The sequence below is a fragment of the Mixophyes fleayi genome, chromosome 4 (assembly GCF_038048845.1).
Source record: "Mixophyes fleayi isolate aMixFle1 chromosome 4, aMixFle1.hap1, whole genome shotgun sequence".
Lineage (NCBI taxonomy): Eukaryota > Metazoa > Chordata > Amphibia > Anura > Limnodynastidae > Mixophyes > Mixophyes fleayi.
Genome location: NC_134405.1, coordinates 199374968 through 199394145, shown reverse-complemented (window position 1 = coordinate 199394145; position 19178 = coordinate 199374968). Strand labels below are relative to the sequence as shown.

General features: G+C 37.3%; 1 protein-coding gene across 1 annotated transcript in view; it reads left to right on the top strand.

Moving 5' to 3' along the window:
• Window positions 1–18007, top strand: part of TAFA2 (TAFA chemokine like family member 2) — a 262989-nt gene extending 244982 nt beyond the window's left edge. The window contains exon 6 of the mRNA XM_075205297.1: window positions 17607–18007. Coding sequence (XP_075061398.1) covers window positions 17607–17618 — 12 coding nt within the window. The 3' untranslated portion in view covers window positions 17619–18007. The remainder of the gene's footprint in view (window positions 1–17606) is intronic.
• Window positions 18008–19178: the final 1171 nt, after the last annotated feature.

Here is a 19178-nt window from a genome sequence, read left to right as displayed (position 1 = left end):
CATAGATGCATAATCTTATATGTATTCACATTAAACATAATTTGCCATAGTGAAATATCTATAATTCTATAAATCATTTTGTAGTCCGCTCCATTTTTGTAACCCTATTTAGCTTAGTGTCTATGGCAAAATAGAGAATGATATTCTTAATCTCTTTTGGCTGTTTTTGGGCTACTTATGGAAATTTAAATTACATTTTATTTCCCTGGTATTATGCTGGAGTAGTAGAATAACAAAACATTTAGCTCTAGTCTCCCTCATGTACTCATATAAGAATATGTAAATGCTCATTGTGGAAACTGGAATATGATTTATTTAAACATAATAAAAACTGACAAGTTATAGCTATTTATCTCAACATCTCTGCAAAACACGGTTTAATTATATATGAATCCTTCAACCAGAAAAGGTTTTAGAGTTAAAATATTGGTTTGAGGAAGTAGATATTAAAGGCTAGAATTTTATTGAGTGCAACATGTTTATTATAAACTTGAACTCCAACAGCTACGAAACAATCAAGGTTTCAATCTCATACCAATTCAGACACTTAAAGCAGAGCAAAAGAAGCAATAACAAAACAAGAAAACACCTGCTCCCATGATAGTTTTCATTATCCTGTTTTAAAGCAACCAATACAAATGCGAGCCTGAAATCACCAGTAACATCCACTTAATTTTGTCGGAAATTATCAAAGTGTCTGGCACAGGAAAACAGTTGGAGAATCAAACCAAGGAATGTAATGCTAGGCTGTGTAAATAGGTTTCAGAAGAACATACTGCAAACACCTCACAGATTTAGAAACTGCTATAAAGAAAAATCAGAAATGTGCTCTATTCTTCGAATTCCATACTTATGTAGGTTACAAAGTGTTTTATGTTAACTCACATTTTTGGTTAGGCATATTATAGATTGTTCAGGTAAAAATAAATCATTGTAGCATTTAACAACAATTACATTATCTAATTTTTAGTATTATTTTGATATTAACAATTGCAAACTGTTTTCAATGATTATTTCTCAGGCAACTTTTTTCACTAGAACCAAGTGAGTGTAATATATGTGCTTAACCTTACATGCCCTTTAAAATTATGCTACATGCATAGTCATTAGATTAAATAGTAGAATGACAAAATCCCATAAAAAAAGTAATCATGCACATATTGTTGTTATATATTCTGGACTATGCTAAATATTCATTAAATGTTCTACAGTAGGCTAGAACAATATTTTTTTACAGAGACATAACACATACTTCCCCTTATACCACTTTCACATTGCTGTCCGTGCGGGTTTTTCATGCCGGGTTTTTCCCGAGTCACAGAACATTCCAGCTCAGAGACCCCGTTCACACTGCACCTTGGACCTGGGAACTTCCGGGTCGATCCTGTTCACACTGAAAATGGGTCTGCCCTGGCAATATGTGTGAGTTATCACAAGAGGAGCTTTGATTGGCTGAAAAATGGTGAGGTCATTTAAAGGGGATCTTTTTTTTTTGCACACAAAGATGAGGTCAAAGTGGGTGATGATAGTTCACAGCTGCTTTAGTCATGGTCGAAAAGTCACTATTGTATAGCAAGGAGTTCCTGTTTTATTGTGTTTTTGGCTGTTTTATAAAGCAAATGAGAGCTTGATGCAGCTGCTGATACTGTGCTACCTTGCACAGTGTCATTTCAGGGCCTGCATTTCCTCCATATTGAGATTCAGTGCGGAAACTAACCGAACAATGTGTGCCAGAGAACGCAGTCATGAAGAAGATTTCTAGTCTACTGTGGAAGCTTTTGAGGATGAGCAGTGGATGGCACACTTCCGTATGTCACATGGGACATTTCAGTATGTACTGGACCTTATCACCCCATCACTTTCTAGACAGACCACTAACTTCCGAAAACTCATTGCACCTAGTAAGGTGCTGGCAAATGTGTTGTGGTGGTATGCAACCTCTGGCGAATACCGCACAAACTCCTGCTTGTTTGGAGAGGGGATATCCACAGTTTGCACTCTAGTGCATGAGGTCACCAAGGCATTGCTGGAAGCCCTTTACCATTGCTTTAACTCCTTGCATCAAGTACAGCAACTAGATAACACCATCACTGGATTCCTGCAAAGTGGATATTCCCAGTGTGCAGGAGCCATAGACAGGAAACACATCCCTATCATTGCCCCCACAGAAACCCTGTGGATTACTACAATCACAAAGGCTGGCATTCCATCATTGTGTAGACTGTAGTTGACCATAACTATTGGTAAGCATTGTTTTTTATTTTAATGTGACTGTGTCTTATGATGTGTATTGTACAACAAAGCTAAATATATTATATTTTTAGTTTCCCAGATGTATTTATTGGCTGGCCTGGACATTCCCATGATGTCAGAGTTCTGGCCAATTAAAATCTGTGCCAGATTTCAGAGAAGCAGCAAGATGGCTTGTTGTTCCCTAGTGTCACAGGCACTAGGAGTCTTGCCCAGGAATTCACCAGATGACTGGGCTTACCAGAGCGGTGAAGTTAACACAACGGTTCTCTGGTAGCAGGGTGACTAGCGGAACATATATCACAGCAGATAGAGAGAGGATGCAAATAGAGAATAGGAAAGTCAGTGACTTGCAGCTATCTTGGTCAATGAGTCAGCGACTAGCTGCTGTTGTAGAAAGGCAGATTTGAACACGGAGATCAGGATGGACGTGAGCAGATGCAGGAAGGTAGCAGGGAAGTCAGTGGTCTGCGTACAGCAAGTTGTACCACTGCTTATGGTGAGAAGACTTGTCCAGGTGCAGGTAGGTAGCGGGGAAGTCAGTGGTCTGCGTACAGCAAGTTGTACCACTGCTTATGGTGAGAAGACTTGTCCAGGTGCAGGTAGGTAGCGGGGAAGTCAGTGGTCTGCGTACAGCAAGTTGTACCACTGCTTAATAGGTGAGGATGTGTACAGGTGCCGATGAGTGGAAGCATACAAAAGGTAATAGGATGAAGACACTGAGAGCACAGAGGAACTTGATCCCAACAGATATGCAGTGTATCCAGCAAAGTCTATAACGGTATGTGTGGCGCTGCTGGGTAGAGAGACTTGCTCAGCACAGATATGCAGTGTAACAATAACAGTCTATAGCGGGTATGGATACCGCTGCCGAGAGGAGAAGCTAGTCCTAGCGGATATGCATAGAAAACGTGGAAAGTCAATAACAAATAGGCATACCGCTATTCAGTAGAACAGTCTGTCCACAGGAAGATGCAGGGACTGCAGAGACGCTGAAGGGCAGCAACGGGTATAGGAACCACAGGTGAGTAGAAGCGGTAATCAGAGACCAGCTGAGGACACAGGCAGGAAGCAGGAGACTGTGGCAGGTATGGAAGCCAGCGATGAGTAGCACAGGGAATCCACAGGAGACTGAAGACACTAGTAGAACACAGGAGACTGTAGCGGGTATGGAAACCAGCGATGAGTAACACGGGGAATCAGCAGGCAACTGAAGACACTAGTAGAACACAGGAGACACCTTCAGAGACTCACAGGGAATGAGACTCAAGATCAGGCCATGAGGTAATGAGCACAGGTGCCTTAAATAGGGAGAGTTGCCTGATCAACCAATTAGATTAAAAGCAAAGGTCACAAGAGTTCTTGGGTGCTGCGCATGCGCAGTCCATCAGAATGGCGGACGGCCGCGGTTCAGGACAGGTGCCGGCAGGAAGGTTAGGGAGCCACGCACCAGCGTAGAGGCACTCACGGTCCGGTGAGTGACACCTAGAGAGGTAAATATCTATATTTTTTATGATGTTTTCCTCAGCTAGCTAATATATTCATGTATTTTTTGCTATTGTTTACTGTCCCTATCCATCTGTAAATGTTCTGCTTTCCAAATGGAATTAAAACATATACCAGCAGGTGTATTGTGTTCTGTAACCAACATTTGAGTAGCATGTATATATTTTAGTTTTTTTGGAGGTAGCCATTATAGATTGCAAGATCTATAGGTGTAGTTATGGTGGTCAAAGTTCCAATATTCTCTGTAAAGCTCTACATAAATTGAATCTGTTGTATTTCTTTACAGAAATCCAAGTTCGTGAATGGTATGGAGATCCCAGCACACATCATCGGGGATGCAGCTTATCCTCTGTGGCGATGGTTGATGAAGGGCTTCACACAGCAACATCAACTGTCTGTGGAACAAATTGACTTCACCCATACCCTCAGCTCAGCTCGGATGGTGGTAGAAAATGCCTTTGGACGCTTGAAAGGATGTTGGCGGTGTTTATTACAGCTCAGTGACATTGACATCAAACTTATGCCCCATGTGGTTGCTGCAAGCTGTATTTTACACAATGTTTGTGAAATACAGAAAAAACTGTTTCTACCAGAGTGGAACGTGGACTCTGAGCTATATGTCATATCTGTGGACTCTACGACTTATGAGGGAGAACGTACAAATACCTCTGCAGAACTCATTTGTAACCACCATCACCACCAATCCGTCACCAATAATCAAGTAGAGCAGACAAAGGGTTGCCTGAGCAAAATATTTTTATTCAAAGTCTAAAATACTTTTTTAAAAGGTAAATATTACCTCAAATGTACCAATAGAAATCCAATATAAATGATAAATTATGTGTTTTTACAAAAATGTCATAATATTATATTAGTAACAAAGAATACACATATAGACCCTTTAGACACACATGTGCCAAAAGAGTAGTGCAAGTCAAAACTTTTTTCAGTGCTTACATCACATAAAATATAAATAACATTTTAAATATTGTTGCTTCAAACACAGGCATTATAAACATTATATTATACTAAACAGTTTTTCAGTACCTATAACTGATGGTAATGTGGGTACTTGGGGTTATGTGGACTAGCCGGGTACTCTGGGTAATGTGCAGTAGACAGGTACTCAGAATTATGGGGAGCCATTTGTGGAGGATGATGGGGTGTGTTTAGTGGTGTACCTGAGTTTGGGGAAAACATTTGTTGACCTATGTAAAAGGAGTAAGGCCCCTCTACATGGTATAAAGGTTGTGGATGAGGTTGTGCAGGCACTTGAAGTCTTGACATGAGGCGATCCTGCATACCCATTATTTGTGCTATGAAAGAGTCCTGCCACTCGGTTAATTGTTCATGAAGCGCTGTAGGCGTGCATTTTCTTAGGCTGCGATAGTCCTTACCATTTTCTTGAGGTGATCTACCAATACTGTGGTCGTGACTTTTGTTGCTTGTTCCATCCTTTTCAGCTTCTTCCTTTTAGGGACATTGTAAATTAAAAATGGGGAAAAGAAAGGAAATATATTAGGGTCACCGAAGATGAATGAATATTGCTTCAAAATTAAATAGCAGTGTTGTAAGCTGATATGTGGTTGAGTCCTCCTCCCTCCTGCACACTAGCTTCACGCTGCAACATATACGTGTTCATGTTTTAATATGTTTTAATGTTTAGTTTTGCAGTTTTGTAGTTGTAGTTGTTTGGTAGTTGTAGTTTTGCAGTTGTAGTTGTCCTTACTTTTTAGTTTAGCAATGTTAAACTTTCATATATTTATTTCATTTACTTTAAAAAGTTTATAATTGATAAAATTATTGTTTGACCGTAAGGTTGTGGTCTGTGTAGATGGCAAAGGTTGGGTCGCTGCCAACGGTTCTGTCTCTTGCAACGGTTCTGTATCTGCTGAAAGCTGTGCAGCTGCAAAGGTAGCGAGTCTGGCAATTCTTTGGCTGACATATTGATGCTGTCTTTGGTTGTATTTGAACACTCCAATTCAGCATGTTGTTCAATTGAATAGTTGCCAATCAGCAATGAGGGCACGCTTGACTGACAGCTTTCTGGTGTAGGACTGCGAGCATTCCGGCAACTTGATGATGATGATATTAATGCAATGGGATTTGCCAGGGCAGAGTTGCCAAACCCTATGTTACATTGATCATAAAATTGCTATTCTATGCGGGCAGCATCATTCTTTCTCCGGTTGTATTCATGCACTTTAGAGTATTGTTTTCGCAGCGATTTCAATTTATTTACCACCTGCTGCTGACTGCGCTTTATCCCCCGCTCTGTTCGTTTTTTTGCTATATTATTCTACACTGTTGAATTCTTGCCAGTGCCTGTGATCTGCTTTCTGATTTCCTCCTCTCCTCTAATAGCCAGCAACTCACGCACTTCTTCTTCCAACCAACGTGCCATGCTTTCTCCTTTCACTCATTTCTGCAGCATTGAAATTACGTCATCCTCCAGCATTCCAGACACCCAATCAGCTTCTTTCTGTGAGACCTGAGTTGAAAAACCAGGGTCTCACTGTTCACACTGTAAGCGACACGGGACTGAGACAGAATTAATCCTCCAAAAGTTCTGGGTCTAATTCCCCCCTGACCCCCTTTTAAACTGAGCCATGACCTGAGTCGTCCGGGCTGGCCCTGGCTAAAACCTGGGTTTTTTCGATGGCAATTCAACTCTCAAATTATGCCCCTTTAATGCACTACTTCTATATGACTCCATGCACTGCTCTAATTTCTCATTGAATGTTCTGTGGCATGTTTGGAATATTTAATAATCTACAGATAGAACAAGCTTGTGTGGGATGAAAGGCATTCTTTTTAACTATACTGTCTAGTCATTCAAGGGATTGTCTGGTCAATAAAGGACTTTGTGTTTTTAAAATAGTCATCAAAGTTGCTTTTCTTTGTATATTAGTCACCAAAATTCTATCTGCTTTTTATATCCAAAAAAGGTTGTGAAAGATGCAGAAAAACCTCAATAGGGAATTCCTCCAAGTACCATACCCTGCTCCAAACGTGATATGGCTTGGGAAGGAGTACCAATGCAGCTGAATGTTTGTTTTCTTTGAATTGAAAACATTAGAAGGCACAGATGTAGGGCAGGTATAAGAAATATTAGTTATAGGAATGAAAACTTCAGTTTGGAATGTATCCTGACAGTATGTATTGCTTCCAATTCCTAACAGATTTTTACAAAATGCCTTACTCAACAGAAACTATTAAGAAATTTGTACCAGTGTTACAGTGGGAGAGATTATTTCTACCCACTTAGGTTAATAATATGGTAAAGGAAACCATGGAAGGAATATAGGAACAGAATCCATGGAAAGAAATACTTGAAAGGAATATGAGAAATGAATCTATGTAAAGGAGTGTGGGACAAGGATTATAATACTAGGACAATGGTAATGGATCTACGGGAAGTATTTAGCGCAAGGTTAATACTGGATAAGGATTAACATTTGGAAAGATCATATATCTTTCCAGGAGAGCAGGGAAATCTGCAATATGCCGGTCAGCACAAGGCTGGCTTCCATAGAGGTCAGGCCCTCAAAAAAAGTGAGCCCTCCCCATATATTTAACCAGCCCTATGCTGAATAGCACTAAGTCTATTTCCACACCTGTGGGAGATGAGTGTGGGTTAATATATAAAAAAATAGATGCAACTAAGCATTTCGCCTGTAGTCTACTACAGGTACCAGCATGTCCAGGTCACCATTAAATATTTGGACATGCTGGTACATGTAGTACTACAAGCACAGCATACCCATGGCTGCCCTTGGTGAATTACCCGCATGTCCAAACAACCAGAGCCCATTGGGACCTGTAGTGCACTACGGAAAAATATAAATAATACTTTTGTATTTGAAATAAAATTGCTCCTAAAAACACCCATGTAACATCACTATAGATTCATGTCTTGATAAAATAACTAAGTAATGCAGTACGACTAGTTCCTCTAAGCGCTCCTATCGTGAATGAGCTCATATTTACAACCAGGGGATTTCCCATGATCTGACCTCAGAGTTATAAATATGACTGCATAACCGCTAAGATCTCATTTGTGACGTGAACATCCATCTATACTTCAGGAAAAAGATGCCAATGGTGCCAGCCTAGGTGAGCAATAAAAAGGGTGAACGAATGCATTTTAGGGGTGATTTGTATTTCTTAAATTAGTTATAAAAACCGTAAGCTGTTTATTACTTACATTTTTCTCTGTTGCACTACAAGTTACAGTGGGAATGTAAAAATGTACACGAGCCATGGATGTATAAATGTATAAATAAATGTATTAATAACTGTTTTGCTGGGCACACAGTGCTGTGAAGGGTTAATCTCCGGCGCTATATGTGCTCCTACCTCTCGCTGGTGGTCCAGTGGGGATAAGGGTCTCTTCTGGCGGTGTTTCACCACTGCTCTGCAGTACCAAGGGGTCCCTAATTCATGCTGGTTTATTGTGGGGCCTCCAGCCACCACACAGACAGCCCTGCCGGTAGCCTCCATGCAGTGGCCTCCTGAATTCAAATGAATAATAACTAACAACAATGTTACAAGTGTGAAACTAGCTGCATGAATCAGCGTGGATTGGTTAAAGGGACGGGATGCTGGATTACCTCCTGCCAAGTCTTGTGTCCAAATCTGTGTGTAATGGTCATTATAAGGATCCTTTAAGAGCAATTAAACATCAATGCTTCAAGAATCTGCCTGACTCCTATTGCCTGAGACCATCAGGTAAGAGCTTACACTATAACCCATTCCCTGGCTGCCCTGTGTTGAAACCACTATCTTCGTATCCTCACTCTACATTCTTGATCCATAGTAAATTGTCAGGAAGAACCAGCCAGTCACCAGCTAAGAGGTAACTGGTTCTAAGTAGTGGCGAAGGAGCCTAGTGGTGGCAGTGACTATCCTCCTGCAACTAAGACTCCTCTCCAAAATATAAAACAGGTGGCAGAGTAAACCCATCCGTTCACAGGCTGCTTATGTTTGTTTGTTTTTGGGGGGACATTTATTTATTTAGGTTTTATTTTTTTTTCAGTCTTGCGGTCCATTGCATATGATATGCTTGAAGCGTATATTATTCATTTCTTTAATGTAAGATACACTTTTAGCATATCTTAAGAAAATGTCATCTGGTAGAATTACTTGTTCATGTCTGAAAGAAAAGATGATTAATAGTTTTCTTATAATACATTGTGGTTAAGTTGATGGTACATTTTATTCATATAAATATAGTGATGGGTTACTCAAGAGTAAAGAGATGTGTGATATCTGAGTGGTCAAAAAAGAGAAGCTCTCGTGGACTTTTCGCTGGGATGCACGGGCGTAAAAGCAGGCACTCCCTGTCTATGAATGTATTCTTTATAAATGGTCATAAGGACTTTGTTTCAATATTACCTTTCTTAGTTCACCATTGTTAGCTGATATCAGTCCTTCTGTAATCACACAGAGACTTACAAATGTAATTTGAAATGTTGAAAATTTTGTGGAAAGAACTATTTATATTTTTCCAGACATTAACAAAGAGTAATTTGACTGTTTTAATGGATATTATTCTTTATATTTTTTTTAAATAATTAATTGTTGTTTGTGAACTGTTTATTGAAATACATTCCATATTAACATATTCCGGAGCTAATAATAAACTAAAATTTGAAAACAAAACAGCAATTCATTCAAAATTAAACCACTTGTAGTGACCAAGAAGTCACAGGAAGGCCACAGGAAATGTAGTTTTCAGGATTTCATTTCTCCTATAACAATATATAAAGACTAAAAAAATGACATAACTAAAAACCATAATGGCAGGCATTTTGTTGAAGTTAACATTATTCAATCTATATGACACAAAGTTGTCTTTTAAAGTGCACATACTCACGTGCAAGACCTAAAAGAATTCCTCCACCTTTATGTTCTAGTACTTGGTTAAACCTGTATTAATGCCAGCACATAACAGTGCAGTGACATGGGACCCTCCCTGGAGGCTTAGGGCCCCAATTTGTATAGGGTATTATAAATTTGATTCCAATGACAAAATTAAGAGTATACAGTTTCAGTAACCATGAGTAGACCAGCTGTTACAATAGTAAATCAGTTTTGTATCCATTTGACAATATGGATTGTTAATGATAAAGAAACGCAAAATAGACATTGTTTCAAATTAAGACAATAGGGGCTTTGTTGTTAGTAAATACATTATAAATACAATTTAAATAGAAACATTGGAATCCTTAAAATCTAATTGGGCTTGAGTATTTTGCTGATAAAGAAAGATGAAGAAAAAGAATTACAACCAAGAACAGACATTTTCAAGTCAAAACAAAGGTGAACACAGTCTAACTACAAATATAAGTAGTCACATTTAATACTGAGAACTGAGATGTAAGCTACGGTGAATTAAAGCACAGAATTCTTTCTCAGATTCTGTCTGAACAGCACAGGTCTATATTACCAAACAGTAGTTGGGGAACCTTTTATATAGAACAAGATAGGTAAATAATCATTATAATTAGATACACCTTGTTATAATCATGTCATTTGTGAAATGATCCTATATTTGTTACAACTCTGTTTGGTTGTGAATTATTGAATATTATACCCCTAAATTGGGAATGAGTATTCCCAAATTCAACAAGGAGTGGATCTGAAGAAGTGATTAATATGGGTGCAGATCTTCTCTGCTCTCCTAGACAAGACACTGCAGGATACGACCATTATCTATGTGGAATACAAACACACAAAAGGATACACAGAAAAACAATTAAATTAATGTTCACTGTTAACAATATAGGCGTTAATGATAAAATAATAAAAAATATTAAAAAGTGTTCTTTTCATGAAATACATTAAGTAGGATGTTATGCATAAAATAAATTTTTACAGTTACTCTTGATTCCAAACACATGTCCTAGTATACATTCTCAGTTGTCATAACTAGTAATCGGCACTTAAGCTAGACGTGTAGCTGCAGCAAGACATACAGCTGAAAAACAAGTACAAGAGAGATGCCCAGAGCGTGAATTGGATGCTGTTGCATGGGCTTGAGCTTAACATGCCCTTACTGTACATTGACTATGGGCATATGTCCATTCCCCTTTCACACACTGAAATCGTAGTAAGTATCCTCTCAAAACTTAATTGAGCATTACTGCGTTCTGTGGTGTATGGTCCACTTCTGGGTAATTGTGTGGATTGTATGCATAAAGTCACCATTTACGTGCCTTAATGAATCAGGCCCAAAGTGTCCATAGATTTCAAAACATATTACACTGATATCTTTTAGGATCTCCATAGACTTTTTTTGCTACAAGTCATAGTTCTAATTCTATAATAATTCTATAATATTGAAATTTTACCTTATTGAAATTTCTTCCAACATTACACAGTGCGTAAAATTTACAAATGGAAAGCACAGCGCAAAAGTCCTTATAGTGTATTTATGGACTGTGAAGCTATTTTATGGAACTGCACAAAGATACATATGCCGAAAATGAGACTGACAAGCTTTGCATTGAATGAGTAAAGGATCCGTAATATAATATATGTACCTGAACAAAATTATCAGAATACATTGCCATGATGCACTAAACAAAATTTTATTTGTCAGGATGTGATATATAATTGGTAGATAAAGGGTGGAGACTAAGCATGATTGATGGTATAACTGTGTGGTACTCTTCTTTTGGTTCTACAAACAAGACACCTCTTAGTTCCTCTGTTAAAGCAGGAGAGTGTCACTAGCCATGACTCAAACAGAAGTGAAGCCCCATCTGCTATAAGACCCAAATGAATCAGATTCTTTTAATATTGAATTTATTATCAGGTAATATGAATAAAGATATGGATAGGAGAAGGAAACTAGTTAACTTTGCTATGTACGCAGCCTCCTCTGCAACACACACTGTCTGTGGTTTTACCTGCCCAAAGCCAGCTGATTGTTCATTGGCTGTTGTGGGGACCAATGGGAGGCTTGCTCTTACCACATGATCTAGCCCTCGGACACCATGTCGCACAGTCCCAGCATTGGTCCTTACAAAAAACAACCATTATTATGCTTATTCCAGAATTGTGCAATAAACGTGAATCCTTAATTCATGTATGGAGTTTTTGAAAACTGTGAAAAAAAAAACCTGTTAAATTGCTTAAACTTTAAGTATTATTTGTTGCTGAGAATGAAAACTTTCCCTAATAACTTATAAAAATGTAACTTTTGAGTTTTATTTGAATTGTAGATTTACAGTAGTTCACGATACTACTTCAAGGACATTTGATCTGAATTTCATTACAATCACTCATTAGAAAGAGTATACCTAACTTCTCTTAATCCTTCTTAAGCTTGCTTAAAAAGCAATGTGAAGCAGAGATCTATGCATCTGAACAACCCCCATATCTTTGAAGCCAGCCAATTGGGTCACGTAGAGTTCAGCAGTAAAATTCAAATATCATGGTGAAAAGTTGCAAAAATCGAGAAACATAGTTTACTTGGAGATTTTATATTAGTATTGCATAGTTTGTACCCTTACACTACACACTGAAATACTGAATTATTTTATTTTCTATTTGTACCTGTGTTGCTACTCTATATATTGGTTGTATTAGTATTTTATATCTTAATATATCCTTCTTTGTATGTTTTTCTCCTGAAAGATCACCAAGCCTTATCCCCAGTTCCATGCATGCTATTTCAATAGCTAAATATTGCACTAAAATGAACTCCTCACGGTGTTTGATATACATCACAGATATAGATGTCAGAAGTATAGATGTACTACCATTTCTAGGCTTAGGCTTACGTTGAGTTGTAGCAATATATGCACACTGCAGATAAAAAAGCATAATCATTTTCAGTAAGATGGAAAATATTTTTAAGGTGCATTTCAAGATATTTCTGCTAAAATCTGCAGCTTTGTTTCACATTTAATTCTGTTTTTTTTATATTTGATTATGCACTATTGAAAATAATTTGTCTATATGTTTGCATTAACTTGAGTGTGAGTTACCATATTGATAGTTATGCTTTGATAACTTTAAATATCAATTAGTCAACAAAAAAACAATCTAGTGTTTCTGAATAAAGAAAATAATGCAACAAAATAAATGAAAGAAATCATATTATCATTTTGAAATGGGAATCGACAAACATTAATTTCAAGAGGAAAACAATATTGCTGTTTAACAAAATTAATTTCTATTTATCAAACTAGTTGCAAATAAAGAAGATTAAAAGAACAGTACAAAAGTGTGCATTCCATTCCTTGATATGTACACATGGTCAATTTATGTTGAGGTACGAGACCAGAAACATCAAAGTAGGAATTTTTAATCGCTGTACAGAAAAAAAAGCCAAGGCAATATGCATGAGCAAATTCATAATGTAATGGCAAAGTTAAATTATTATAAATTGTATTTCCCTTTAACCAGCACCTGCCCTGTAAAATCAGAACTGTTGCTAGGGTTAGGGGTTGACATTTTCTCTTTTCATTTGTAAACCTACGAATTGCTGGTGTACTCCAGTTTGTGGTACTAACTGTGATATAACAACATTTGCCATTATTTACTGTACTTCTAGCCATAGTGATAATGTTAATGTTTTCTGCTTGTTGCTTTTTTAATCTGGTTGAAAATATACAACTGTGAACTTTTTTAACAATTGTACATTTGTACAGGACATGTATCTGTGTAATGTTAGAAACAAAATGGAGTCTTAAGGACCATTTTGCAACTAGTTGTAGTGGTTTCCGTGTCAGTTTGCACAAGTATATATTGGCCAATGACACGCCTACTTTCTCTGGGGGCTGGGGGGATGGCCAGTGCTCATTGCGCATGTAATAAAGATAAGGTACTGGAATTTATTAACTGATCAATGGATTAATTATGATTATAATTTAATATGTACTTTGTGTCTGGGGAGTGTCCCTTTTAGGGTATAAGACCTTTTGTAACTGTATCGCAAGTTAGCCTCAAATGTAGATGGACTGCTGCTGTGTCATTGGGCCTGTTTGTTCTGACTAAAAACTTAACTCCAGTCGGAAGGGGGAAGAGGTCCCTGGAATACCACTGATTGGGAATAACTGTGAATAATCATCTGAACTAATTCATCTCCATAGCTAAGTGTTATTATCTGTATCAAAAGCTGTGTATTGTAGTATAATCTTTATCAACTGCTGTTTTGCATCATTATTATTGTAAAAGCTGTTTTTGCTAGTCTTTCATATTAAAGCTATGTTTAGATATAAACTGCTTTGACCATTTATGTCCACAAACCTGGTTCCAAATGGAACATTACAAGTGATGTAGTCTAACAGAATATAAAGTGTTAATTATGGTCTCACTGTCACAATGAATGTGTTGCGTAGATGGTTTAAGAGAGGTCCCAGGGATCACCCTAAGTGCCCTCAAAAGTGTGACGGTTCTGGAATGTATTGCACTGTTATGCAGGAGTATTGTAAATATGTACAGCTAGTGAAGTGTGAGGATGCTATGGAGGCAATACATGGTATTGATTTATCTGTGTAAAGTAAACAGCAAGCGAGAGCTGCAGCAGCTCTTTTGAACTTATCGTACATGGAATTTTAGAGGGCACAGGGTAAACGCTATGCTGAGCGTGACACGTTAAAGAAGCAGTATGCTATTCTTAAATCATTGAGTACAGGAGATGGATGCACAAACATTGCAGAATGTTAGTGGTTATGCAGTCATTGTCTAATATCTAATGTTTATGGGCAGCTGTATTATAAATTGGGGTGTGAATGCGATACCCTGTCGATGGTAACTGGGTAAGATAATCACATTTTAATCAGTAAAATACAACATTTGTCACTAAACAAGTATATCAAGGTCTAAAATACAGGATTAAACATAATAATGCATAGATCCTTATTTAGTCTAAACAGACCAACATACTAAATAGAAAAAACATAATAATTTAAACGTCACAGTATCCAAGATACAAATAGAACTAATCAATATAAACTGGTATATTCAAAGAGAGCGAGTTAGCAAAACGTGCGTTGGCGTTCCACTCACTATAGGGGGGCACTGTTCAAAATACATAATATTGGTCCCCTAACAATTTGAAATATGATATTATATAGATGAACAATGGAGATCCATCAATCATCTACTTATTAGGGGAGAACAGGCTACGGATTAGCTGGCACAGTATGAGAGAAAATTGAATGAATGTGAGAACCAAGCTGTGTGTGTGATTACATTGCTTTTATAAAAGGCAATTAGTCAGATCTAATAATATATAAGGGATCTGTGAACAATCGAGACAAAGGAATTAATTCTGGTGATATAAAAATAGGAAAGATATTAACTAGTGCACCCATCTCTATTTGGTGTAATGGAGCTATATATAATACGATAATTGGATGCACTTGTCCCTTGCTTATCAGTGGGAGGGACGGACAACCTGTGAAAGGCTATTACGAAAGGAAAAGAAATATTAGGGAATCACCAGCAAATACTTTCTTATATAACTTGTAAATCATTCTCAGTACTGTAGCTAGAAATTAACCGTCTTTTGAAACAGTGGATGACTTATTAAAAGATAAAACCAGAAATCAATATGGTTTAAAACCAATTTTATTGAACCCTTATAATATATAGTGAGGCATAGCAATGTTATATTGCTATTTTAATTACAGTTGCACCTTTTCACAATCAGATGTTTTTATTATTTCACTAATACATGGGGGTATATTTACTAAACTGCGGGTTTTAAAAAGTGAAGATGTTGCCTATAGCAACCAATCAGATTCTAGCTTTGTCATTTTGTTGAATGCATTAAAAAAATAAACTATAATCTGATTGGTTGCTATAGGCAACATCTCCACTTTTTCAAACCCGCAGTCTTATATAAATGAACAATGGAGTTAATTTACAACTTGTAATGAAAAAATGGAAGTCTTCTGACAATTTATCTACTTGAAACATAAATTCTGAAGTTTCTGTACAATTCCTTCTATTTCTTGCAAACTGTCCATATGGAATATTGTTCAACCATCTTAAGTGATGTTCACTCGAGAATGATATTAAGGAATTAGAATCAGTGGATTTCTTGTATAGTTTTGTCTATAATAAATAATTTTTACATAAATGTTAAGATCCAGAAAATTGACACTATTTTTACTAATGTCAAAAGAGAGCACAATAGTCCGTTGACTGAAATTTAGATATTCACAGAACTTTTTCTGTACTTCCTCTCCAAATAAAAAATATATCGTCTATAAAACGAAGCCGGGAAACCAGGTTTGCCCCAAAGCTGTTGTTACACCAAACAGTATCATCCTCCCAATAAGCCATGAATAAATTGCCATAATATATAGTGGACAAAGGCTTCTAATTTTAAATGGACATTAGACTAGTAATTACAGAATTAAAATGGTTTACAATAAATGTACTGGGCTTGGACCCAGAGAAAAGGAATTCCCATGACACAGCAGATGACTAGAATAATTGTGAAGAATTGTTAGTCGTGTCAATTGTTCAATTACAGGAATAAACTGACTGGAGATGTTGGCTTCATATATAGATGAGAGTGTGCAGAACAGCTATGGCAGAGTGATTTCATTGGACCTTTGCGAACTAAACATGGACGAGTTCAATACTGCTGTACTACAGTGGATAACTATTCTGGGGTACTTATAACGTCCCTATGCACATACTTACCAAAATGCCACCTTACAACTACTGGAAGATCTTACACTGCACTATGGGTTGTCAATGGAAATCCAATCCGACAATGGCACTCATTTCACTGGATGCCATGCAAAGCAATGGGCAGCTGACCTGGAGGAGTACTGGTTGTACCACATTCCCTATTATCCACAAGCTGCTGGTTTAATTGAGAGAATGAATAGACTCCAGAAAGAACAAATTAAAAAGAGAACACCCACACTTACATTAAGGGGTGAGAAGGTTCTTAAGGAGTCTGTGTGCAGTTTGAATGAAAGATCTATAGGCGGAGATATTTTCCCTCACCAGATACTGTTGACAACCCCAAATCCCAGTCCCTCTCACATAGTTTCTATTAGGACCAAAAAACAACTGGATGTAACTTGTGATCATGCAATCACCCTGTATTACCCTGTATTCTCAGAGGGCCTGAGTCATTAAGGCACAAAAGGAGTAAATGTTCTCTGGGACAAACCATATTACAATGAAAGGGGTGCAAATTAGTTTATTATTTTGCACATAAGTTAACTACTGGCTGTTTTTTCATCTAGCACATAAATACTTGATAGCTTTATTATTACACTGAACTTTAAAGTTGATGTAGGACATGTCCTACCCCAACTATGAATCTGACCCCACATTTTAAATTTACCTCCCCCTCCAATGTAACATCGTTTTGCCCAGGTGCAAATGTTACTCCTTTTTTATGCTTTGCTCTCCTTAATGACTCAGGTCCAGAGTGTTATGGGTCAGACATCCCACAAGGAGAATAAAGAGAGGAAGCAGTGGCCATTCTAGAATGCAGGGATGTTAGAGCTAAAGCAGTGTGAAGTCAATTATTTTACCCATACCAAAGATTTTATGACTACTTATACATGGGGGACAACTGTAATAAGAGATGGTAGTGGGGAATTTGTAGTGCTCCTATTTGTGCATGCACAATTGGCATTGGAATGGGGGCAGCCCATAGGGTCTTTCTTGGTTATGCCAAAATCAGTACACATCACACAAGAGATTGAATATTCTCTACCTGGTGGGAAGGTGTGGGTTCTCCATGTAGGGCAACAAACTGAATAGAGAAAGGGAGAAATTATGGCAGCAGGGTTAGGACAGATGTTTTATGTGTTGCTTGAAGGTGATTCTAATCCTGTCTTTTTTCCCTCCTACAGACTGTACCCTAGAACAACATAATGGCAGGTGATTTTAGAAGAAGTCCCTGGATGCCTCCCAGTTTCTCCATACTAAGTGTGGCAATCGTGATGATTATGCTTGCCATCAGCTTTGAGTCAAGAGAAATATGGCATCCAAAAGATGCAGTGGACTATTACCACCTGTTGAAAAACGTGTTTGTTTATGCTCATGTTTGTGGCAGTATGCACAAGTATATATTGGCCAATAGCCAGGTGACCCATAGCCTACTTTCTCTTGGGTTTTGGCCTGTGCTCACTGTACATGTAATAAAGATATGGTACTGGAATTAATTAACTAATTAACTAACTCAATGGATTAGCACAATTATGATTTTAATTTAACATGTACTCTATGTCTGTGGAGTGCCCCTCTTAGGGTATAAGACATTTTGTAACTGCTTCAGAAGTTTGTCTCACCAGTGGACGGACTACAGGTGTGTCATTGGGCCTGTTTGTTCTGACTCAAACTTTAATTCCAGGCCCTGAAATACCTGTGACTTGGATTAACTGTGATTAATCATCTGAACTAATTCATATCTGTAGCTAAGTATATTGTGTTATTATCTTTATTAAAAGCTGTTTATTGTAGTATAATCTTTATCAACTGCTGTCTTGTATCATTATCATTTGAAAAGCTGTTTTTGTTACTCTTTCATATTAAAGCTGTGTTTAGATAGAAACTGTGTGTAACTTTCATTAACCATTTATATCCACAAACCTGGATCCACCAGGAACAATCTGGCAGTAAGCAAGAGTGACATTAAAAAGGTGTCTGAAATAAATAAGTTGCATTCGGTTTACAATAACACAAAAAGAGCTCTAAAGGTTATATTGAAATCTGACAATTTACATTTTTAGTGACTTTTTTTGAAGAAAAAAATGCCTAAATACATGAATAGTTTGTAATGAATCCCTTGATAATATTGTGCAAAATATTCAAATATTAAAGAGTCAAGGGGGTAAATTGATCAGGCTGTGAGTTTGAAAGAGGGGATGTTGCCTTTAGCAACCAATCAGATTCTAGCTGTCATTTTATAGAATGTACTAAAAAAATGATAGCTAGAATCTGATTGGTTGCTATAGGCATCTCCACTTTTTCAAACCCGCAGCTTGATAAACTTACCCTAAGAAATCTAAAATTATACATTTTGGGTTCTTGGCAAGAATGTAATCAGTATTTCTTACCAGCCACTAATAGGTGAATTGACTTGTGCTTGCTTTGACCTTAAATATATTGGTTTCCATTGTGGCAAATAGAATAAAATAATTCACTTTATAAATAACCTTAATTTCTGATAATTCAGACACAACAGACTGCTGAGTTCTTGGGAGATTAACAATCTACAAGAAATTTACAAGAAATTTATGGAAAAAAACAGGTTAGTCCTGGGAAAGCTGGAAAATATTGATTTGTGCTTTAAGTTAAAAAGCAAAAAAACAGACACTATATTATAGATCTACAGCATTGTAGAGCTATCTATACTATAGTGTAGTGACAAAAGGATAACATTGAAAGTCTTTTATTTCTGAATATTCTGCAGATTGCAATGC